We start from the raw sequence: 25,354 nt of genomic DNA on the forward strand, positions 1-25,354 counted from the left end.
GCGTCTCCTCAGGGCAGCGCTCCGGCCCCGCTCCCCCTGGCCCGGCACCCGCGGGAGGGCGGCAGTTCCCGAGCTGTTCCCGGGGCAGCAGCAGCGGGTCCCGAGCGGTGCCGGTTGCCGGGAGCGCCGTGTCCCGAGCGGTGCCGGTTGCCGGGAGCGGCGGGTCCCGAGCGGTGCCCCGGGGCGGCAGCAGCGGCTCCCAACGGGCCCGTCCCGCTCCATCGCGTGGGCGCTGCCCGCGCCCCTATTTATAACGTATGCCGCGAGCGGATTGGCTGGGCCGGGCTGGCCGCAGACCCGCCCCCCCTTCCGCCGCCATGTTGTGTGGCGGGGCGGGGGCGGTCCGGGGGCTGCCGTGAGGCGGGCGGAGGGCGAGTCGAGGCGGCGCGGGCGCTGCTGGCGCTGGGCAGGGGCGCTGTGCTGGGGAGAAGAGAAGGCGCGGGCTGCCGGGCTCGCTTCTGCGGAGGGAATGACGGATGCCGTGATCCGCAGTGGCGGCGAGATGGAGCCGGAGCAGCATCAGCGGATGGAGAAGACCAGCGCGGGCGTCCTCGGAGCGGAGAGTAACAGAGCGGGAGCCGCTGAGGACACCGCACAAAATGGCGGACGCTCTGAGAGCGGTAGCGCTGGGGAGGCGCTGCTGGTGGCTGCTGTTGCTGCAGAGGACAAGGTCCCCACAAACCCCAGCATCAATAGCAGCAGCCAGCGCAGGAGCAGCGTCTCGACGGCAAATGAACAGCAGCAGCCGCCCAGCGGTGTGCTCGGGGGGCCGCCCCCTCTCCCTAAGCCCTCAGAAGACCAGCAGCCTGTTAGGAAGAACTTTCAGATCCCCAGGAAGAGCAGAGAAAAGAAAGGTTGTTCCTTCCCTTCCCCTCCTTTTCTGCCTCGCTCCCCTCTCCATCCGATTCATCAGGCAGCTCTCGGACACCTCACACGGCTGCATGCGAGCCCTGCTGTGGAGGAGGCTCTGCTGGCTCGCACCCGCGAGGCTGCTGAGGAGCCGATTTTAGTGTCAGGATGTTACATTCTTTTCCTACACCTCCTCTTTTCTTTCTCACTTTTATTTTGTCACGAGGATGAAACAAAACCAAAACCAAAGCTTGGCTTGAATTTCAGATCTCTGCTTTAGAAGGAGGAGAAGTTGGATGTGATCAGAGTGGGCTTGAGTTGATCTCGGCTCTGCTTCTGGAGGTGCCTTGGCATGTGGAGAAGATGTTTCTTTGGGACGCCGACATCAGCGAAGATGGTTCGCTTTTCTCTTCCCTGACCTCCTCCCTGCAGGAGAGGGGTGTAATCCTGGTTAGGATAGACGAAACAAACCCAGCAGAGTTGTCCTTCATTGACGAATCGCAGAAGACTCTTATCTGGTGAAAGTTCTTTGCAGGGAGAAAGGGAGCATCCCACGTTCTCGTGCCTCGCTTTGGAAGCGTTCTGCTTCCAAGTGTCCAGGGTTTGGGGTTTTTTGTTTCTGAGTAACTCTTCCTCTAAAAGCCTATGGTATTTCTTGCTTTTCACAAGACTCCACTGGTTTCTTCTTAACTTTGTTATTGTTAAGTGGAGTTGAAGACATGTCTGATTTCCTTCCTGAAATTTATCTTAGTTCTTGCCCTTTTGCAATATGGAGTCAGTAACTTAGTCCATATCACAAAAATACTTGTTTGAATAGGCTTCTTGTTCTTCAGAGAAGAGGTAACATCCTAACTTCTTGAAATGCTTTCTTCTGTAAAGAAGAGATGAAGGTAGGTTTATTTCATTATCCAGTCTTTTGTCTCCAGTAATAGACTAATTCCTTTTGGCAGTAATGACCCCTTTTTCTTCCTGGTCATTCCCATTGCCACCCCGCTCTGGGGTGATACAAGTCTGGCAGAGATTCATTGTAAAAAGAACTGGGTTGATTTGGAGAAAAAAAGTCTTTTATAATTCATCTGGCAGAAAAATACCTGGATGTAACTTGGTGCCTCATGAACAATCGAAGTGTCTTGTGTGCCACACCCAAGTGTGGTTTAAATGTGTTTCAGAAATGTTTGTACTTAACCAACGCTTTCTAGAGTTGCTCTTTAGCATTTGGTTCCAATGTGAATGAAAACCTGCAAAATACCTTCGTAGGTCATCTAATTCATCATTTGCCTATGCCGAGCCATCTGCAGTGTGCAAAAAGCTTTGGATTGTGTAGTTCAAACCTCAGGCTTCTGTGGCCTCTGAGGTAGAAGAGGGAGCCATTCTTGCCTTCCTTCAAAAACTGACTTGCTAATGTCAAGGTCTTTGAGCCATTCTCGCCTTTTTTCCTTTCAGCCTGCAGAAAGGCTCTCAGGTATTTTGATCATTCTGACGGCTTGGAGCTTCCCAAGGTCTCAGAGCAGACCCTGCTCCATTCAGCCCACGGTGCTGGTGGGTTTTCAGCTGTGAGTGTTGTTCTCACGGCATGGACTGCCAAACTGCAGTTTGAGGACAGCTAAATTGCCATTGGGATTTGCATTGTCATTTGGAAAATGATGCAATTCAGTCAGTTCTGGAACTGCACTGGAAGATCAGCACTCAATCATCTGATGCCATAGGTAGTGGCTCTTGCAGCATCCTTATTGTCAGTGCTTAAATACATCTTGTTAAATTGCAAAATAATCTGAATGACACCAGTTCCTCAAGAGAGCTCTCTTGGCTTGGTTCTAAAGCCCAGCATGAAGCAGTACATATGGAAGCTTCCTCCATCATTCCTTGCCTTGCCATTGTCCTTGTTCTGATTTTTAAACCACCATGTGTTTTGTGGATGTACCATCCTGAGACACGGCTGCTGCCGTGATTGTGAGGGCTTAGCTGCTATGGACAGGATCCCCTTGTCCGAGGTGTTTGAGTTTGTTTGGAGGTGGGGTTTTTGGTGGATTTTAAAGTATTTTTAAACACTAAAATGTGTTTTAGCAACAGTTTTTGGTAGTCAAGAAATTAAAAACTGAATCTGAAAAGCACAAATGTAAGAGAAAATTTAAACTTTAGCTTTCAAAATGTAAGAGAAATATCCTAGAAAATTTAGGCTTTAGCTGCTTATTTATCTTCTTCAGAATTTATCTTCCCTCTTGGAGACTTAAGTAGAGACTGAAAGTCAACAAATTCTTTGCAATCTGAAGAAAAGATACCTCCTAACAACTGTGATCAGTTTGCACAGAGAATTCTTCTGATTTTCTCATTCTTTTTGCTGGCATAGGAATTCAGGAAACAAATGAAAGAGAAGTTGGCTGCAGCATTATTTTTTTAAGGTGTGCCTGCATTTGTTTTGCTCCTTAGAAGTTCCTTGGAGGTTTGTTTTCTTGGTACATGGAGTTCAGCAATGGTGTTATGCTCCACTGAGCAGCTTATCTGTCATTTGTCTTCAGGCCTTTCCTGGCCTCTTCTAATTCAGTTGTCTGATCTTCACAGGTTTCCAAGTCTGCTTGAAACTTGAGAGGTCCTTGATAGGATTAGGAAAGCAAATTTTAAGGATAAATCAGTGTAAGAGCACTTTTAACTTGCTGAACGATCCGAGTGATCCCCTTAGCAAAGGATAATTCCAGCAGTGATGCTGACATGGCAGCCGGTGCCTTTGAGGGGTTGCTTGTTGATTAAAGCTGGAGCTTCTTTCTGGAGTCTGTCAAAGTAGCAGCTGCCTGCTGTTTCTGAGGCTGAGGGGGGAAAAAGGCCTTGCTTTTACCCATCAAACTCTGCAATACCTGCATGAAGGTCTAGGTTGTCCCTTTTCTAATTCATCGTTTTGCCTTGTCTTTTGTCTTCTGATTTTCCCTTTCTTTGGTAGAGATGGGCATCTGCTGTTTGCTCCACGATAGTTCTAGGTGGAGAACTCTCAGTCCCTGAACTTGGTAACAGTTTAGGCCTATTGAGAGCACAAGGCATTTTGGGCTGAAAAAGTCCTGAAGGTAAAAATGTCCCAGTTGTTAACACCACAGATTTTTTTGTCTTAGTCTTAAAAAATGAAGACTGAAAGAAATTGAGACTTAAAAGAGTGGAGCTCAATGGAGCTTTTGTAGCAGGAGCACTTGTGTGAGGAATGCTAGCATTCTGCCTGCTTAGCTGATAGGAAAATCATTAATTTACTTACCTTCCCTTCAAACTTTGTTCAGCATTGCTCAGGGAGGATGGCTCTGTCTTCACATTGTGACTTAAAGCAATTAAACCCAGGGACTCCAATCTCAGCTTTCTGAAGTTGAAACATCAGACAGCTGTGAAAGAAAAGTAAGCCTCCTAGGTATGACATACATCCAGACATCCAGTCCAGTCCCTGTCCTTTGACTAGTCCTTATTAGCTAAACTCAATTTCCACCTAAAAATAATTACATAAATTCCCATGCCCCGGATAGAAGCTGTACAAACTCAGTATTTATTTACTTATTTTTACCTGTGCTGAGCGAGCCAGCAAACCCCCAAACAATTGACTTGTATTATAAGGATGCTGCATGTTAGTCCTTACTTTAATTAGAGTGTAATTAGCCCGGGGCAGTACAGGTGCAGTGCAGCCCCATGTGCTGTGTCCAGCAAGCCTGGAAGATGTGTGTGTGCTCATGGCTGCTCCCTGAGGTGATGGAGGACTGGGAGGAGCTCAGCAATTTCATGCTTTGCCTGGGGGCACAGCCTTGGTGGCTGCTGTACAAGGTCTAGTTTAGTACTTCTCAGTTTTATTTTAGCTTTTTCTTGTTTCTGCACTCTTTGCTTGAAATAAGGTACAGGCTGTGGTGACACTGACATTTCAGACCATCACTGTCCCTGAACACCTCAGCTCAAGTGGGGAACTGGAAAGTATTGCCTGGCTTCTCACCTCCCTGGGGTGATGTTTCATGTTCTGACTGAGAATATGAAGTCTGCAGTGCCTCGAGGTCTGGAAGAAAAAACTGCAACAATCTTTATGAAATTTTTTATTTTCTGTTTTCCATAATTGAATGATTAGGTAGGGCTTTCCCATAAATGTGTTGAGCACTAAGTGCATACTAGTTTATGCAGATTCTCCCTACCAGGAGAATAGGGTGACTTGCTGGTTTAGGGCAAGTCTGTCTCATCTTGCTCCCCAGGGCTTTCCACAGAGCAGATATTTAAACACAAAGAGGAGCATGGTTGATAATATTTGTGTGTATGACAGGATCTTAATTAATGTGATAATGTGCCTCTTCCTAGATTCGCATCTGGGAAAGCAGGTGAGACTTTATGCCTGCCTTGTGGTGGCTCTTTCTAACTCACCCTGCAGTGCTTTCTGCTTGTTTGGGCTCCAGATGGAAGTGAGAGGCTCATTTTTACCGAGCTTGTGTCCTGGGGGAAGGAGGGAGGAGGGATAAGGTGCAGTAAACGCTGGTAAGAAAACAGGAAATTGGGTCAGGCAGCTGGCCCAGATAACCTTCTGCCTTCGCTGGTGGTTTTGAGGAGCTGGCAGTGTGTGAACCCCAGATGTGTGTGACAGGGGGCTGGTGCTGTAGTGTCTGGGGTGGAACAGGGGGTGCTTTCCCAGGCTGTGTGTACCTGCAGCAGGCTTCTGTTTGCTATTCTATTCATAAGCATTTATCTCTTCAGTACGAGAGCATTCAGTCCCAGTAATACCAAGTTGAGAATTCCATTCACATTCAATTCTGTCTCCTCCCATGCTGCTGTCAGCTTTTGAAGAATGAAGGTGTGGTTACTGAAAAGGATGTTGCATAAGGATGGTTTCTAAATCACTTTCGTAATTTCCGCTCTCTTACAAAAGTCACTTTCTCATTGGTGGTGGTGTTGGAATCCTTGCTTGATTTCAGTTTGCAGATGTGGTGTTGCCTTCTAAAGTGTGCAGCTTTTACTAAATAACACAGAACAGTTTGGTTTTCATTAGGAACATTTGTTTTATATTGAGGCTCATGCAGTAAATCTTTTCTGCAAATGAGAGAAAAATTGCTGCCTAAATCTACTGCCATATTACTTAATGAAATTGGAGGATATACTCTGAAGATAGAATTAAATTTAATTTCTTGTTAGAGTGATGGTAGGTTGCTTTTTTGTCGTTTTTGTCTTTTTTTTTTTTGGTGAGATTAGTACTATTGTTCTTAAGTGTTGTAACCACAGTAAAAGTTGTGCGCTTTTGGTGGGGGTTTTGGAAGTTACTCTGAGGATAAAACCACTTGTTGTGTTGTGCTAGTTCAGTTCCCCCAGAGATGTTATTTTCCTGGCCACTACTCTCAAAGTCTGCACTGCCATCCTGTGCTGGCTCCCCCGGGGCTGCTCCTCTGATCCCTCTGTCACCTTGGCACCCAAACACAGACACGGAGCTGCTTCCCTGTGGGAACTCAGGTGAAGGTTCTCCCAGGAGGGAATTGGTTCAGCAGCTCCTGAAGGGCTTTCCTTTTAAAGCAGGTATGGTAAGGGACAACATCATAACCACGAGCACAGGCAGTGGGGCCCTGGTGGTTTTAGCAATAGGAGCTTATTTGGCTTCTTTAAATAGGATTGGATTTCTTCATATTTAGCTTAATTGCCATAAGCAAATCAACACAAAACCTCATAATAGTTCTGAAGTGGGGCCAAGCTATGAAACTGCTGTTGAGGTTTTTATTAGGACAATTTGTTAATTAAAGGAGTTAATTAGTAAATTACAGTTCTGAAAGTTTAATTTCAGTGTTTTGCAGTACGTATTAGATGTCTTTCAAGGGGTAAATTCAGACTTGAAGTGCTTCCCTTACAAACTTCTGAGAACCAGTAGCTGTGCAAGAGCAATATTAAAAAAACACAATTGTGATTTTTAAAAGATGCTATCATTCTAGGAGATTTTAAGATAAACTTTATATTTGCCGAGTATTCTAGGTGTTTTGTGTTTGAAATCGAATCACAAACCATTTATTTTCATGCATAAACTGTCAGTGAACTGGAAACTTTTGGATGTTTTCACATCTATATTGATGCTCATTATTTTATTTCTTCTCTTTTATAGCACTCTTTCAGCCAGTACTTCCAGAGTCTCGAGAATTTGAGGAGATTATAAACATTCTGCATTCTTCCTACTTGGATCCCAGTTCAGTGTCCAATTTTAAATACAAGAGAGCCAGCTTAGTTCAAAGTGAGCTGTTGGAAAAGGAAGTGAGTATATTTGTGGCTTTTGCTTCTCAGTAAGGTACCAGTCAAATGCCAGTGCTTCTCAGTCTAGAGGCAGAGACCTGGGCATTATTCTCAGTTGTGCAGTTGGTCTTTAATTGCAAACTCCCATCCCCAGAAATGAAAGCAGCTATTTTTCAGGCAAGTTTATTACTGCATAGTTTTCAACTTTTGCCTGCCAGGTACCTCAAGAAGACTAAAAGAAAAACTGTATTTGGCACCACTTGTCTGTGTGTTTTTAGCTGTCAAAAATTTTCTTAATTTTTATTAAGGTATTTTAATAACCCAGAAGTTTGTTTTAATGTTTTCTTGACGGGGCTGATGTTTCCTGTGAAAATTAAAATATGTGTCTGATAGAAGTTTCCATAATCTCTGTAGTTTTGTTGTTTTCCAAGAAGTACTTTAGTTAAAGTTGATCCAGTAATTGGAGCACCTTGGTTGAAGCCCCTCTGTTGTGCCTTATGTGGTGTCTGTTAAATCCAGCCTGGGCTTGTTCTCATCACTCTCAAATGAAGTTTTCATTCCCAGTGCCAAAAAGCTTCACATATGAAGTAATTGAAGAATATATAATTCGTTTGCTGTTTATCATCTTGAAGTTATGAAGTAAACTGAAGCTTTTTCTGCTGTTACATTAATTGTTCATGGTTACAGCTGAGAAATATTGGTAAAAACCACCTCAGCAGCAGTGAGATGTGTCTGCAGAAATGCTTGTACAGTGTAAGAGATCTGTCTCCTAAAAAGAGAAAAAGTTATTTCTGGAGTTTCAAAGATGTTGTGGGAGGCCTTGGGCTGGATAGTTCTAGCCAGTTCTGCTACAAAGATCAAACCAATCTGTTACTGCACAGGTTTGTTTGAGGAGTGTCTCTTAAAAAAACCAAATACTTGGGCAGATTGGGCCAGTTAGATTTCCCACAGGTATAATGTTCTCGAAATCTAATTACAGCATCCAGTGATTTAATTTGGATTATCTTTTGATTATTTTTGTACACTTGGATGTGCTAACACAGCTGGGGCATTAAAGCCCTGGCAGTGGGTGTGGCAGCAGCAGGGAGTGTGTGCCTGTGCTGAGAGCTGTGTGCCATCAGTTCACAGAGAAGCGGCGGGAGCTGAAGCGGGACGGGCGCCCCGAGAAGGAGCTGTCGGACAGCTACGCCTTCCTCATGGTGGATCGCTGCCAGGTGAGCCCTGAGCCCTGCAGGGACATGCTTTATCCAGCACTTCCAGCTTTTGGGCCTTTGGGGTTTTTCAGAGTGGTTTTATTGGCACAATCTTAAAGTTACTTTTGCAAAATTCAGCACTGGAAGGTGTAGAAGGATGGCAAAGGGATCTGTCACCCTGTAAATCCTCTATTCCCTGCTACTTAAGGTACTCCATTTACATGACTCTGTATCTTCTCTGGTTTAGGCTCTGTTTTATAAATAGAAGGATAGATTTTCTGGATGACATGTGAGTTTTTATTTGGTTTGTGTTTTTTTTTAATTGAGGAATATTTTATGCCTTCATTGCATTTTGTTTTGGTATTTTTTTTCTTCTTTTTTTGCATCAATAAGGTGACCTGTAATATTAGAAAATGGTCATTGTCTTCTCTGTCTCTTCTTTGATCATATACTTTTAATCAAAGTGATGGAAAAGTGATTTCTGTGCTTTGTTTGCTATTATAGAGTTGAGATTTCTTAAGCATGCAATCATTTGACAGGTATACTTCTGTTTCAAATATTAAAATTTTCTGTATTAAAGGCAAGTAATATTCATAAAGAGTGTTTGAGGTATAGGGAGGGTGTGGTTTTTTAAGCTACAGAGGAGTTTATGTAGCTGTTCCATGTCAGAGTTTAACTTACACAGTTGAATAGTTCTATAGAGAATTCAGACTAGTCTTGCCTCTGTTTGTAAGGGTTGGGGTTGTGTTTAAATCTCAATTTATATTCTGTAATTGTAATTTCTTGCTGTTTGTTCTGTTCATATCCTGCCTTTCCTTACAGACTTGCTTAAAAACCTGTCTGTTCTCTTTAGATCCAGAGCATATGTGAAAAGGGGCTGCAGGTTGGCCACTCCAAACTCTCAGTTCTCGGCAGCCCTTCCATGGGTAATTATCTTTTCATTAGAAGTGCTGCTTATTCAGTAGCAGTTGGCAGATAATGTGATGCAGTTGTGTCACCTTCCAGTCTCTTTTATATCACTAACTGCAGCAATGTCACAGCAAGATGTTTTTAGCAAAGGAAATGGACATCAGAGCATTATTTCATAGCTCTGTTTTTGAGTAGTTCAGTTAAATTCCCTTTGCAAAGGGAACACCTAATTCTCAAACCAGTGTCCCATGTGTTTCCAGCAAACCTGGGGGGGCACAGAGCTGATGCAGTGTGTGGCTGGCTGCCTCTGTGTTTGTCTGTAGGTGTGGGCATTCAGAGATGCCTCATGGACACAGTAGCTCAGCTCAGTTTGATGTAGATAGAACTAAAATTCTTGAATCCACAGACCCAAGAAGAGCATAGATAAATTGGAGACTTAGAAGAGTCAGAAGGGGTTAAAGAGTTTTGAGAATGCAAGACAGTAAGTTCCTTTTGCAAAGCTTTTCAAATAGAAAATTAGGAACTGATTTTGTCATCCTGTTGAGAGGAACATGGCACAGAGGTATCATGAATATTGACAGCAGACAATATGAATGAATATAGAAGTGAATACTGAAAGCAGAAGTAGGTGAGAGGTGGAGAACAAGGCTTTATGAGCGTGTGAGTTTTTACTGTTTAGCTGGTAAAGGGTCTGGAGCAATTTGCTCAAGCAGTTAAATACAGACTTGGAATGAGAGGAACCTAAGGCAAATGGATGCTTTATAGAGCATCTGAATTCAGTTACAGCTCTTTGGTCTGAGGTAGTCAGCCAGACCAACCGATGACAGTGTGTGTTTGAGGCTGTAAAATCTATGAAATAACTAAGTACAGAAAAGCACAAAATTATTTTACCTTTGCACTTGAGTGTCAATTGTATCTTTATTCTTTTGTGTGCATTGAGCTTTAATCCAATGTAAGGCTTTTGAAATCTCTAATAATGTTTTAACATTCACCATAATGTATTTTGGCTTCTTTTTATACTCTTCTCAGGTGTCTATATCTCCAAGTATGCTGATTTATTGCAGCCTAATCCTCTAGAATCTGGAGCAACTGGAGATGTGATTGTTTTTAAAATAATAAAGGTAATTTAATCTTGCTATTCTTGAAGGATTACATTGCTTACTGGTAACACACAGGGGTTTTAACCTAACTTACTTGTAATTTGTGCAGTCATCTGTGTATACAGAAACTAAACATCTACTAGATTTAAAATCCAGTAGTGATATTAAGCTGAAATAAATCATAATAAATTGTTATAGAAGGCAAAAATATGTTGGTTTTTTTTGAAAGTATGAAAATAATGTACTTCCAGAAGTAGCTTTCTTAATGGCTTGTTTTATTTTCACTGCTCTTACTTTGTTTGGTACTTGAAGCAATTTGTCAGTTTGCAGGACAAAGCTCCTGCTGACAATTCTGCTGTGTTATTACAGGGAAGAATGAAAAGCATATACGACTACACTGGTATGAAAGCAATGGAATCAGCTGCCAAGAGCATGTTGGATCCCACCCCAAACCACGAGTGTCACATTTCAAAGAATGCAGGCAAAGTCACCTCCCTGCTGGCTTACCGAGCCTACGAGCTCACTCAGGTACAGCTGGGCCTGTGGCACCTTCCAGAACACTGCACGAGCAGAACTTGGGAATGATGAGAGAAAATCCTGGGGATAGAGCAGCCCCTGAGCTCCCTGTGCAGCTGCAGCTGGGTGTGTGCAGCAGTCCAGAGGTGTGCACTGGAAATCCCAGATCAGCCTGGCAGCCTCTGCTGCTCCATGGTGTCATCCTGAACCCCGGGAGATCTCCCTCACATAGGGGGAGAGGGAATAGGAAAAAACTGGGGAATACATGGGACTGGAATGGAGGCTGGAGGAGAGGACTTGGGGAGTTTGAGGTGTAAAAGTACAACTGGTTTGTGGTCTTTAAGTGGGACTCCTAAAAAGAAAACTGTTGGCTAGGGAAGAACAGCATTTTTCTTTTTTTTTTTTTGCTTATTCCCCTTTCCAGATTCTCAGGTTTGGAGATGATGAGGGAAGACAATGAAATCAGTTCCAAGCATTTATGTTCCTCCAGGTGTTCTGTCTCTTACTGCAACAATCTGTTGCAGTGAGATTATTCCACCAAGTATGCAGATTTCAGGATCCTTGCTTGAAAGCATTCTCTTCAGTATTAACTTCTTTTATCTTCTGTAAATCAGTGAAATAGATGGCTAAAAAATGAATGTATTTTTTCATTTCTCATTGTAAATTTGCCTAAATTAACATTTTATATTGGTGATTGAGCTAAGGATAGACTCCAAAACTCATTGCAATATTTACTTTCCTCTGAATTTTTTTGTTTTTTATTAGTTAATCCCTTCTCTCACCAAAAATACTTTCAAGTAAATTTTGCATTTCAGTAATGATTTATTCTTGATTCACTCCTGAAGGTGCTGTCCATATCTAAGTGGTTAATAAAGGAAGGAGAAGATTAAAAAAACGATCTTAATTTATTGTATTTGCTAATACATATGAGAGGAGCATTTAAAAACTTCTTTATTTTAAATCCCAGCATTTAAAGAAATTAATGATTGCTCCAGGCTTCTGATTTAACACTGTCCCTTCTTTTTCCCAGTACTACTTTTATGAATACGGCTTTGATGAGATCAGGCAAAGACCAAGACATGTTTGTCCTTTTGCTGTTGTTTCATTTGCTTACAAAGATGACGTGGTACAAGGACCAAAATTTGTGCCCCCATCAAGGTAAGCCAGGGAATGAGTTGTGGATGTAGCAGGAAGAATTCATAGCTGTTGGCAGTAGCTTAGAATTGATTTAAATGAGCAGTGCTGAAGTGAATGAATGTGTCACAGGGGCTTAGTATAATAAATAGTTCTAATGCAGAGCAAGAGGTGCCAGAATTGGTTTTATGCAGCAGGGGGCCCCTGTAGGAAGCAGTTTTGCTGCTCTTCCCACCTGCTTGCCTTTGGCCTGGGTGGAATCCACAAATACTGAAGGGTTTTACCTAACTGAGGAAATTTGTGGACATAAAATCATTCACAACATTATCTTGCTTGGTACTCTAAAATAATATTCTGTATATTTTGTCTCTGAACCCTTCAGTGGTGTCTGCTGGTGGAGGGAGTATGTAGCTGGCCAGTTGATCACAGATCCATTGTGATAGCTGTGCTGATAGGAAGATGTCCAGGTGTGGGGACTGTACTGTGAAATGCTAAAAGCAGTTACCAAGGTATCTAAAACAGTACAAGATGCTGCAGCAGTGCTAGATGGAGGTTAGAGGGGGAATTACCAGTCTTCCTATTTTGTTAGACTGATAAACTATTCTTAGTGTGAAATTCAGTGGTCAGAATTCTCTGTTCCAGCCCAGTCATTCTGTCTCTCTTCTTTTGTTTAGAGCAAACACCTTCCACGCAGATAGAAGTACAGGTAAGAATGAATTCTGTTTTTTGGTTTTATGATACAGACAGGGAAGGTTCTGATGATTTTCCCCCATAGTTTTATGTTTGACCAGTTTAGTTATGCTGAGTGTGTACCTGAATTTTATCCTGAACCATGCTGGTTGCTGATACTGGATGATCAAACAGACACCTTCATGTGTATCTTCTTTTATCAGAATGAACCACAAGTGAACTAAATCAACAGCCTTTTTTCCCTGCTTTCCTTCTTAGAGTGTGGTAGGAACTGATCTTCAGTTCCTGAATCTCCTGTTCAATGGCACTTCACATAATGTGATTCTGTGTCATGCTTTGTTTTGAACCTCATTCAAGCAAAGCTGATATGTATGAAAGTGGTTGACAGTTAAGGTAAGGAAAAGAGGATATAATTCCTCAGAAATTAGCATCAAGGATTGCTTGTACTGGCAGGTGTAGGTAACAAACCAACCTCCTTCACTCTGCTCAGAGCAGGTCAAAACATAACAGGGTTGATAACATCCTTTCTGTTGCCTTTTAACATTATTGTCTGGTATTAGTATGAAATTTTCCCTGTACTGATTCTGGAGATTCAGCAGCCTCTTCTTTCAGTCACAGCTGGCAAGTGGTTTCACTTAGTCTTCCTTTCTCCATCTTAATTTAGAGAAACCCAATGTTACATTGTGGAGGGGACAGCTTTGGAATAAAGGCAAACTTGTGTGCCACGTTTCCCTAAAATCAGCAGCGCGATCTTTCCTTCCATGCAAGCTGTGAGTATTGCCATTTGGACAGTAAGTTTAAAATACTGCTCTGTTGAAACTCTTTTGAGTAGAAACTGCTGGTGAGTTTTGGATGAAAATCTGAAATACTGCCTAAGTGCCTTAAATGCATCAAACAAGAGTCGAGTCATGTATGTCCAGAACTTTCTTGAGCTCAGGCACACAAATGTCAGCATCTCTTTGCTGTTCTGTTGTTTTGGGTTTGTTGGGTTTTTTCCATTCGAGTGACACACACTCCTCTGCAGGAATAAACACCCCTGGCTCATGAGATAGTACAAAGAAGTTCTTCTTAAGGCCATGTATTTACTGGTTCTTATTTTATCAGTGAGCCTAGGAATATAGAAAGTAAAAAAAGAGGTCTTTATTTTTTTTATCTCCCCCCACCCTTCTCCTCCAGTTCTGAGAAGCTTGAGGTTGAAAATGTTGTAAGCATTGATGATTTGAAGAAAAAAATTTCACCAGCATTGTTCTTAAAAGAAACTTACCAAGAAAGAAAAGAAGGTAAATTGTTCTCATTTAATTTCTTTAAATTCAGAATTTTCAAGTTTTCTGAATGACAATTTTGTTTCTTTTTTCCTTACACTCTCTTTCTCTCCTTGTGTCCTGGCAGTGTGGAAGAATGGCATGTACTGTAGCCTGTATGAAGTTGTGGAGAAGTCCCGTTCTGGGAGTCACTTAGAGGGTTTGCTTCAAAAACTAGAGAAAGAGAAACTTGTGAGTGCCACAGATTTGACTATTCCTATTTTTAAAAATAATTGTACTAGTTAGTAGTTTCAGGCATATTACAAGATCCACAGTCTCACTGGAATTCCTTAGCTGGCATCTTAATTATCCGGGCACTTGTCTGCCCAAGACAGAATTATCTTGCAGTCAAGAGGAGTACTCATGGTGAACCAATGTCTTTGAAGCAGTTTGCTCTTTTTGCTTGAAAACAGGTCCTTGTGAAACCACTTGTGGACAGAGGATTTCTTATTCTTCTTTCTCCTTGGCAGATGATGTCCCCTTATGGTAAGCACACTCTGGGTTTGTGTTTGAGTTGGGTTTGTTGTTTTGGCTTTTTTAGAGGGGTGGGTTTTTGGGTACTGGATTGACTTTGGGTGGTGCTCTCCTTTTTAACTGTTTTTCTGTTTTTGTGCTCTAGACCAGCAGACTGGATGCTCCCGTGTGCTTCATGCGCTGTTTCTGTTCCCAGAGTCCAGAGGTGTCATTGGCTCAGGTGGGTTTGCTCCCTGTTGTGTGCAGGTTTATTGAAACAGAGGTGATGTTCTGGTGAGGATTTTGTAGTCAGTCAGTGTGAACTAAGAGTAACAGTTTGCATTGGTTATGGTCATGGTATTAGAAATACTTGTTTCTTCACAAAAGCAAATGTTGAACGTTGTAGCTTCATTTGTTCATATTTGAGAAAGTAAAACTTGTTGAAATTTCTTGATATAGCATCCCTGAATTAATTCTTCATGGTCATTCCAAACTGTGTTTCACCCAGCATATATTAGCATAGAGTATTGCTGACTAGTCATCATTTGTTTATAGCTTCATGGTTTGATTTTAATTGTGGATTCCCTTTTCTCCTTTTGGCAGCACAAAAAAATGGTCCATATGGAACACAGAAAAAATCATCTACCATGGCTTCACGCAAGAGAAGGGAAATCGTTCCAGAATTCACAAAGTTGGTTCAGTCTCTGCATTTTGCTTTGTACCAGGCCCGTAAGCACAGCGGGGGAGATTACAATGCTGTTGTGGAGAAGTACATCTACGAGTACTTCAGGAAGCTCTACCATGGCCCTGGGAGAGCCAGAGAGTTTCTGCTTCGTGAGTACGCACCCGTGCTGGATGACAAAAGATTTCTGCACCCTGCCCCGAAGTACAAAGGGCACCTCAAGACGTGCTTGCAGAACTATGTGTTCAGCTGGGAGTCCTATCAGCTGCCCGTGTGCAGGGCCAGGGAGCTGCTGGACAGGAACCGCAAACCGCAGCGCTTCAGCCCCAGCTCAGATTATGAGGCCAAGAAAAGAGTGCCTCGTTCTGGAGATGATGATACTGAGAGACTCAAGGATCTTATTAACTTGATCCAGTGTAGAAAGAAAAATGTAGGTGGGGATTCTGATTTTGAAGACCCCAGAATTAGGAGTGGTCTGAAAAGAAAGCTGGAAGAACAATCTGAAAACTTGCAGAAATACCTAAAAATGAGTGACTCTGCAGAGAATATTTGTCAGTGTGAAGGTAAGAAAGTGTTTGTTTAGAGTTCTTCTTTGAACATTGTTATTCAGAGCATATTTAACACTTAATCATCATAGATTGAGTATCTTTTTGCATGCTGTGGCAATTTAATGCACGATGGTTCATTGGCCTGAGATCTGTCAATAGAGATAAAGTTTATTTTTTGCAGGTTTCCAGGTTTATTTTGCAGGTTTATTTTTTTAGGAGATAAGGGGAATTTTCCTGGAAGTTGCTTTTGTTTAGCCTCTTTGGAAAGAAAGCAGACTTTGAAAGAGTTTACTTGCCTGTGGAGCTGTCCAAAGACTTTCTAATGCAGAACACTTAGCAGACTTGGTTTTGTCTTTTGCAGAGTTTGACTTTGCTCTAATCCTTTGTGTCCACTGCCCTATTTCATACCTAAGAAGTTTAGATGGAAGGGAAGAAGCATAGTTCAGTTTTGAAATAGCCAGTAATGTGTGCAGTGGGACAAAGGAAACAACCTAATAAGATTAAATAATGATCTACATCCAAACCTCAGAGAAGTATCACAGGTACCTTCTGACTTAAGGTCTGCCAGAAAAACCCCTTTGATTTCTGTTTCCCTGACCATTTTCTCAAGGCAATTATAGAAGCCTCCTGCAAAAGGGGGGAATGGGAATGGGGTGACACAAAGAAGAGGGGATTTCCCTCAAGCACCAGTCACTCTGGTGTGTGTGAATCACTGGAAGATGAAGTGATCAGTCGATCTTAGTTGTCCTTAGTTGCCCTTGATGCCAAATTTTGCCCCAAACAGGCAGAGTGACTGCCTAATCAGACTCAGCTTAAGTCAATTAAGCAGGAGGTATTTTTATTAGCGACGCGTCGGAGAAATCACAAAATGGATTTCTGAGTTCACATAGCAAAAGCAAGCCTTATATACAATTTTGGGTATAGGATTACATCAGATCAGATACATAATCATGCATATTCATATGGGGCGTGGTGTAGGCGGAGCGTGGGTGGAGCGTAGGTGGAGACATCTCTTTGGGGAATTTTCAGGTGGTCGTTCCTGTTGCCTTCACCATAGACGGGGTCTTTCCGATGAGTCTTCCTCTTTAAACTTTTGAACTCTTTTCCCAATTTGGTCAATTCCCGGTGTATTTGGCTTAGATCCCGTGGCTTGGCAAAAACCCTTAGGGTCGTTTTGACATTGCTGGCTCTAAACCTGCTTAGCTTATTAGTTTCTCCTATACCTATCTCTTCCCCTGTCATGATGCTCTACCTTTTATCTAATTTATTGCTCTGTTTTCCTAGTGCTGTGCTTTCTCCGTGTGTTCTAGTGCTAGGCCCTTCTTTACATGCCTCTCATTCCATGTTTTAACCCATTACTTCTGGAAGGCTATCTGCTTTAGGGCTTCACCCTCTTGAGGGGACAGAAGATACTGATTGCCGTGTAGGGATGAAGGAGATGAAGGGTGGACTTTATGGTTGGGATTCCTGCTTGGTGAATTCTGTCAACCTCAAAGGTGTTTTGACATTGATTAATGATGTAGAATATGCGATGAAAGCATGTCTACATTTTTGTTAAAATAATGTGTGTACATACAAACTGACGCTAAAGATGGAGACTGCGGGTACGTGGCAGATGTTTGTGGGGAGATCTGGTTTTGTTTCTATTTTAAGACTGAGCAATGGATTCCTTTTCCCCTCCTCACCCTCTTGTAAGGTGGCAGAAGCTTGGATTCCCCACACTGTGTGTTGTCAATGCACGCTGAGCACGGAGGCCGCGAGGGTGAGCCCAGGCAGGACGTGCCGGACGCCGCAGCCGACCCCAAGGGGCTGGTGCAGGCGATGCTGGAGACGCTGGGCCCGCCCAGCCACTGGGACCCGGCGCTGCTGCGGCAGGCTGTCACCAAGGCCTTGGCCGCTGAGGAGCTGGAAGAGGATGTGAGGCAGAAATATGAGTATGAATCCGTTCCAGCTCAGGACAGAGATGGTCATGAGCTTGCTGCCGCTGCTCAGGCTGACAGCGCTCCCTTCAAGGAGCCGCAGAGCCCGGCCCTGCTGGAGCCGGACGCGCCGTGCTTGCCCTACCCCGTGGATGTCAGTCTGCAGCTCCCACCCAACGAAGCACCCCTGGAGCACACACTACATTTACAAGTAAGTGAAACTGCCCAGATGCTGACAGTGAAGGAATTTTTTTCATAAATATGAGACTGAATGAAAAAACCATTGTTTTTTTACAGTGGCAAACATAGATACGCACTAACTCTTCTGTGAAGCTTTTCTGTTTGGTAGGAACATAGGTGGAAATTTTCTCCACTCTTAAGTGTGTTCGTGGTTCGTTATTCTTTTTGTGATAAAAAAGGAGCAGAGTTGAAGAATTCTGAGTATTTCACTGCAGTGCTGTAGATGAGTTCCCTTGTGCTTAGGGATCACAGTGCCCCAGCTCCTTACCCTACAAGAGTGATTGTTCCATGATCTCTGGTACTTCCACACAAAATCCAGTTCCTAATTCTTAGAGAAGGAGTGAGTTTGTCCTACCTGTAATCTCTATGCTGTTTTGCTTCTACCCATCTGGAATGCGAGGTGAAATTGGCTTTTTTAAGGGCCCAATACTAGTTGTAGGCAGTGCCTCAGCAAATTCATTATTTAAATTTAAATTATTTCAACTGTATTATTTAAAATGCCTCCTGGCTTTAGTCAGGTATCAAGACAACAGCCTGGAAAAGAGTGAGGGAGCCGCCAGTTCTCGCCTCCCTTCCCCTTTGGCACCCAGGGCTTCCACACTGTAAGAGCAGTGCTCAGGACTGCATTAGTAATGGGAGACCAGAGAAATACCTCGTGGAAATGTTTCCAGGTTTAATGGATTACATTGATAGCAGAATTGCCAGTGAACTCACTTCTTTCTGTCAGCTGCTCAGAATGTAAAAACTTAATAGTGAGCAAAACCAAAAGAAGTTGTTTTGAGATGAGCATTTTGCTTGGTTTTCAGGACACAGGCACTGGGAGTACCTTTGAAGGCTGCAGTCCCTGTCCTAGTGCACCTATAGAACATGGCTATCTCAGGCAACCTCCCTGCTCAAATAATGTGGGGGAAGTTGGAATGCACTGGAAACTTATCCCAATTACAGGTAAGATGGATTTGAACTCCTCTGTTCCTACAAGTTGTGAATGAAAACATATTCTAAAGGTTTGTGCCTGGATTCATCCATCCATTCTTGGCTCACATGTTGGTACACAAGCACGTCTATAGCCTGTGCTGTTGTTTCTTGTATTTGATAATTACAGAAATCTGGATGAAAACAGATATTGGTGGAGAATATTGGTGTGACCTCATATTAACACAAATTAGAAATGTGAATGCTTTAAAAACAAACAAAACTATAGTTTTGGATATGGATGGTGAAGGAACTGAGCTGGGGTTATGAGGGTCTGTCAGCACTCCTTGCAGCACCACTGAAGCTGTGTCAGTAATCAGTCAGACTGATGTCAGGTGATGACAGATCAGGTGCAGCTTGCAGTCCAACTCCACAAGGTCATTTGTGTCTAAGCTTTTTAAAAGTGAGCATTTTAACCTAGTAGCAAATGGAAATACTTGAATCATATGTTGCCCTGCTCGATTTCTAATTTAATTTGTAATGAAGGTATGTCCTGTTGTGCTTATTCTACATTATCTCTGGGAAAACTACTTGTATTCTGCTTTTTCAGCAGACTTGGACTGTGCTGTTTGACTGTCTTAGGAGCTGTAAATGTACTGTGCTTCTGTGCCTCAGCAGACTGTAACACTTGAGTATTGGCGTTGAAGTTGGTTGGTGGGGGAGGCAGAGCAGTAATGCTGTTTTCAGGCTGGGGTTTGGAGGTTTTGGTCTATCCCCTGTGTGTGTGAGTTTGACACATGAGAGGATGGTGATGGTGATGATGAACTCTTCTTCTGTAGGTCTGAAATCACCTGAAGAGCCACCGGAATATTTGCCACCAACGGATGCACTTCCTAATGACCCCCGGGTAGTAAATAGACAGAGAAATTCTGACTATCAATTGCCATGCTCTCCATTTTCAGACGCACAGAAGGGGACAGCAGAAGATGGACATTACACAGGACAAGTGGAGAAACTTGAAGATCAGTATGAGCTAACAGATCAACCTTTTACAGCTAAGCATTCCATTAGTGCAGTAATAGAGACAGCACTGTTAGAAGAATATAAGCTCTTTGCAAGAAAGATTAAAGAAATCTTGCAGCAAAAAAACATTCCTTATGTCAGTGACATGTCCACACCAGTCCTTTCTGCCCAGGAGAGGATGATGAGACTTTCTGAACACATATGTTTGCAGGCATCAGAGGTTTCTGTCCAAGAATACGTGGAGAGCCTGATTGAGAAGCTGGACAGCGTCATTTTGGCCTCTTCCTGCGTGAAGCCGCCCCCCCCAGTGCATGGCAGCCCTGAGGCCCTGGAGGCGCCGAGCAGGAGCAGCGCTGCCCCCGGCACCGGCACGGCCCTCCCGGAGCCGCCGGGGGAGGAGCTGCCTTGGGCCGGCCTGGCCCCGGGCACGGACACTGCGGGCCTTGGGAGTGCTCAGCCAGAGGAACAGGCTTCTGGTGGGGATCTCCGGGGAACACCAGAAAAGACTCAGAAGTCCCCTAAGAACTTCAACATTTCAACTCAACCAGATTTTTCTGATTTGATAAGCAGGTTAAAGCCTGAATTATTTACCGGTTTCGTCCAAATAATGGAAAATGTACAGAAAAACAGAATCCAGTTTTATATTCATGAAGAGGAAGAAAGTGTTCTCTGCAGAGAAATCAAGGTAAAGCTGTTTCAGTTCAGCCTCTCTCCACTGTCAGAACAGAGTGTCTTTGAAATCCACTTGTATGAAACTGGACTCACTTGCACTGTGAAAGTGAGCTGTGAAAATAGGCTGTCCTGTCCCCTTTCCTCACTGAGCTTTTGTGGTAGCCTTGCTTATATTTAGCTTTTACGTAAGTCTTTGAGCTGGAAAACAGAACAGGCTGCAGGTTGGTCCTTTCTGAAGATCCTGCCAGGGGCTTACAAAAAAAAAGTGATAAGTGAAGAAATGTGATAGCTACCATTTTAGAAAGAATGTGTGAAAAGTCACTGTGTGTGCCTTTGGGGTTGTTTCTCTTCTCCTCTAATTAATAGTAGACAGAACTTTGAGGAATCACTGTGCTTCTGTGACTTAAATGTGTAAGATAAAGTGGTAAACTTCTGGCCTTCCTTGAAAACTGGGGCAGTTTGATCGTGTCAGTTGGTTGTGTGTGATTTGATAAGAATGACTGAGTTGCTGAAACAGCTGCTCTGTGTTGCTGCATCCTTCTGATTCATTTCTGGGAGGGATAAAGCAGCCAGTCCCTCTGGGAATCACTGAATGGAAAACCTCCTTGCAGTGGGTGTCATCTGGGCATTGTTTTTACCAAACTGCCTACTGACCTTTTCCTTGTCTCCTCTCTCTGTGGTGGCAGGAGTATCTCAGAAAGTTAGGGAACACAGAGTGCCATCCAGAGGAGTTCCTTAGAAGAGGAGATAATTCAGAGAAACTGTTGATCATTATCCAAAACGAAGACATTGCCAGTCTCATCCATAAGGTATGTCCCACGTAAGTAACTGGGAGCTACAGAAACCTGCTGGCAATTGGGAGAGCAGCTCATGTGGGGCAAGGCTGCTTCCTTCCAACAGCACAGCATTCAGCAGTGCCCTGTGTTTAGCTGCTGTTGGAAGAAACAAAATGGTTGTTGTAGTAAAAATGGTCTTGTCCAACATTTACTCATAACTTCTTCCACCACCATGCACAGGCCAATGCATATTTATTGTTAGTAGTTGCAGAGCTGTGCAGAGGCCTGAGTAGTTCTGGTTCTGTGGTGCTCCAACAGGAGGTGAAGGCAGCTTTCACATGGCCTGAGCTATTCCTGCCAGCTTAAGACCCTGTGCTGGGCAGAAAGTAAAATTACTCAAAGTGCTCAGTGTCCATTTACCTTATTGCTGTAATGCTCCTGAGAGAGCACCTCCCTAGGCAAGGGAAGAAACAGTGATTTCTTGAAAATGTGTTTTGAAGTTTGGTGCCTGGCATTAGTAGATAGGAGAGTTCTGTAATTCCTTTATCTGTGTGACCTGTGCTTACAGCTCTGATTTCCAATGTTTTTCAACAGATCCCTGGCCTGGTGACTCTGAAGAGGTTCTCCTGTGTCAGCTTTGCAGGGGTTGACAGTTTGAATGATGTGAAGAATCGCACTTACCATGACCTGTTTGTGTCTGGGGGTTTTGTTGTGTCAGATGAATCTGTCCTGAACCCAGAGTCCATCACTACAGGTAGGTGTGATCCTTCTGGAAGGTTTAGAACTAAAATCCTGACATGTCAGTATGTGAGAGGTCCTGTACTCACCTCAGTGAAGGATCAGGTCCTCCAGTTTTTGTGATGTTCTTTAAAAACTTCAGCTAATTCAGTCTCTTTCTCAGCCCAGGGTGTTCTTGAAGAACACATGAACAGGGAGATTTTGTCTTCAGTTTGTGTTGCATTGTGTAGTTATGTCTGTGGAGCCTTTTATTCCTCACTACTCCATCCACAAACATGCTGTATATACTTTTTCTTCATTTGAAATTGAATAGCTAATGAAGTTACAATTTTTTGCAATATTTTAGCAAGGCAGAGTGTGTATGCTGAAGTCAGCTTTTAAATACCTGAGGTACAGAAAGGCAGCTCAGTTTTATGATACTGCTGTTGGCCAGCCTGCATGGAATAAAGCTTTGAAGTGAGTGGCTGCTGTTTGTAGTTGTGTGACCGTACTGTGACACAAACAGGAAACAGCTTTCTGTACACACTGAAGCAATATTTTCAGTCTACATACCGCAAAATTGAACTTTTATTCAATATCTCTACAACAGATAAACTGAAACAGTTCCTAACATTTCTGGAGGATCTCAATACCCCAGATGGGAAATGGCAATGGAAGGTCCACTGCAAAATACAAAAGAAACTGAAAGAGCTGGGGAGGTAAGTAAGGTTCTATAATAGCAGCTGTTAAAAGGCTTCAGCTTTCCTTGTGCCATCCAAAACACTTAACAGAACTTACTCTTCTGTTTGTCTCTTGCTGTATAGACTGACCTTAAACTGTTTCTAATAGTGAGCTTTGCCCACCCCCGCAGGATGAATGCCAATGCCCTGAACCTGCTCACCCTTCTGAACACCTACCAGAAGAAGAACTTGGTTGAGATTCTGTCCTACCATAACTGTGACTCTCAAACTCGAAATGCTCCAGAACTTGAGTGTCTCATCAGGCTTCAAGCTCAGAACATACAGCAGAGACACGTTGTCTTCCTAACAGGTAAACCCCACATTTGTGAACACCTCTCTCCCTGTTTTGATAACAGGTGCTGAATATTAATACAAACTCCTCTTGTATGTATTTAGAAAAGAATCTCAAGACTCTCTCGAGTTACGTTGATAATGGCATCGTGGTTGCTGCTGTTGATGACTTTATGCATAACTTTAAAAATCTTGTGGGGTTTCACAGCTCTGATACTGAGCAGAACAACCTTGCTGCTGGCAGTGCTGGCCAAAGACAATCAGGTGAGGTCAAACACACTTAAACTTTCCTTCCTAAAGTGCATGTGTGGGGTAGAGGTGCTGGGACAGTGTGCCTGACTCTGGTCAGCAGCCACTGCAGCTGGCAAGGAAAACTCAGCTCTCAAGGTGTTTGAAATGGTGGGGGAAAAGCAGTGGGGATGGAGACCTTCAACACAGAAGTACAGGCTGATGTGGTATTTGAGGCACTAGACAGGGCATCTGTTGTCAGGGAAAGGATAAACTTGTCACTTCCTGCTTTATCTACTTAGAGTAGATAAACTGTACTGAGATGTCAGTAATTGTACTCCTTTGATTGTCTGATCAAATACTCACCTGCTGTGTAACTTTAGATCCTGTTGTGACATTGTCCCCTTTGGAGCTGGGAGTTGGGATTGCCCAGCACTAAATATGAGCACGGTGTGCAGAAGCTTTTAGCACCAGTAACTGGACTCTCCCACAGAGGGTTGAGTGTGTGTGTTGAGTAAGTGAACTCGAGTGGCAGAAGACCAAGACTTAAAGTGCTGTTGGACTGGCAGACCTGAAGTGTAACACTGTGAGTAGTGTATGGCCTTTTAAACCAAAGTTTATATTTCAATAGAATAGAACTTTCTCTCTCTTTTAATGTAGTTCTTGTAGAAAAGGATGAGAAGGATGAGGAGGACATGTCTCTGGATTCAGGGGATGAATTGGCAGAAATAGAAATCTGCAGTGGTGCCTCTAAGTATGATACTCATGTGGAAGCTTTGCAGCCCGAGGCCAAGGGCCCACATGGAGTAGATGCTAAAGCAAGCTGCTTATCAGTTACAGAGTTACCTCCTGAAGCACAAACTGGCCTTGGGGAACAGACTTACAAAAGTGACTTGGAAGAGAAGCAGCCAATTCCTCCAGTTTCTACAACATGCTCTGCTGAAGGAGAAAAACACAATGCAGTTGAACAAACTCCCTTCAGTAACTTCCAGGTTTATAGCAGACAATTAAACATGTTCCATCAATTCAGCCACTTTAGTGTCCTCACTCATCAGACTTTTCTGGGAACAACATACCCAATTTCTCCTGCAAATCAAAACCAGGAAGGGAGCAATTATTTTCTATCTGCCTACAATCAGAGCATGGATACAGAAAAGTCATTATCACCTGGTGGCTGGGATAGCTGCTGTGATTCTTCCAGGCCATATTCAGAACAAAAATGAACTCTTAAGTCTCTTTTTCTAAGTTGCTGTGGACTTCTCTGTTTCTAAAACGTTGGATTAATGATTTCTATTTTATTCTGGAACAAAATGTTTCTTGTTCTTGTTATCTCAGATGTTTTCATGTTCTATTTAAATCCCTGATGGCCCGTCCCTGTTGGAACCATCTGAAAATTTAAATAAATACATATATTTTTTAACGTTTACTGTACTTGAATTATCTTGTTTGTTGGCACTTTTAAGTTTCTACATTTGTATTTGACCTGTTACCTAAGCTTCAGTTTGAGGTCTGTTTAATGTAAAATTGAATGTTTGCCTAAAGTATGTGAAAGAGCCAGTTGTCTTTTTTTCTTAACCACAAGAGTATCCAAGTCATGTTTCTTTACATAAATATTAAAATTAATGTATTTATTTGACATGGACACAAATTTTGTACAATGTTTTTACATAGCTCTAAGGCCGTGTACTTATTTTCATGACTATATACTGGATTTTGGCTAAATACCTCAATTAGAGTAACCAATGGTGCAGTTCCATTACAAAAAAAAACAAATAAACTCTCAATGCACAAGGGACTTGCTAACACATTGCTTTGTCTGTGGTTTTTACATTGTTTGCAAAGTGCTGGAGGAACAGCCCGGCTTGGTTTCATGCCCAGCAATTATCTGTGTGTCTCACTTGGTGCTCTGTGCCCTCCCAGCCTTTATCTGGCCACTGTGATTACTGCAATGAGAGAAGGACAACATTTATTGACTGTGGGAATTCAGTTTGCATCAGAAAAACCTCAGTCCTCTCCCACTTCAGCTGAATGATTGCTGGGGCTTTCAGGCACTTTAAAAAGTTTGGTTTTGTTGGTTTGGGAGCTGGCACTGGGTAAGTACAGCTTTCTCTGTTTCTTACTCCTGTCTGTTCAATTTCCCATCTGCTGGGTTCCCAACCCTTCCCCTCAGCCATTCTCTGTGGAGCTGCTGCTCTGCTCCCCTGCCTGGGACTCCTGGCTCTGCACAGTCCTGTGTTTGGGGGAATTCCTGTTCGTCATT

At 43.1% G+C, this 25,354-nt stretch overlaps 1 protein-coding gene across 3 annotated transcripts; it reads left to right on the forward strand.

Annotated features, from left to right (window-relative positions):
- Positions 1 to 351: 351 nt before the first annotated feature.
- TASOR (transcription activation suppressor) lies at positions 352 to 24,901 on the forward strand. Of its 3 annotated transcripts, none has more exons than XM_064723902.1 (23): positions 352 to 854; positions 6,926 to 7,071; positions 8,172 to 8,264; positions 9,097 to 9,169; positions 10,182 to 10,273; positions 10,622 to 10,780; positions 11,799 to 11,926; positions 12,577 to 12,608; positions 13,257 to 13,362; positions 13,769 to 13,872; positions 13,982 to 14,085; positions 14,307 to 14,379; positions 14,513 to 14,587; positions 14,950 to 15,591; positions 17,273 to 17,706; positions 18,542 to 18,680; positions 19,487 to 20,355; positions 21,029 to 21,151; positions 21,713 to 21,872; positions 22,446 to 22,554; positions 22,707 to 22,885; positions 22,972 to 23,130; positions 23,755 to 24,901. In XM_064723902.1, exons 1-23 carry the CDS (start codon positions 470 to 472, stop codon positions 24,315 to 24,317), a joined length of 4,947 nt encoding a protein of 1,648 aa, XP_064579972.1. In that variant the 5' UTR covers positions 352 to 469; the 3' UTR covers positions 24,318 to 24,901. The 3 variants fall into 3 exon arrangements, with proteins under 3 accessions (XP_064579972.1, XP_064579974.1, XP_064579973.1); XM_064723904.1 differs by having other exon boundaries at positions 23,929 to 24,901; XM_064723903.1 differs by having other exon boundaries at positions 19,610 to 20,355.
- Positions 24,902 to 25,354: the final 453 nt, after the last annotated feature.

The sequence above is a fragment of the Zonotrichia leucophrys genome, chromosome 12 (genome assembly GCF_028769735.1).
Source record: "Zonotrichia leucophrys gambelii isolate GWCS_2022_RI chromosome 12, RI_Zleu_2.0, whole genome shotgun sequence".
NCBI lineage: Eukaryota > Metazoa > Chordata > Aves > Passeriformes > Passerellidae > Zonotrichia > Zonotrichia leucophrys.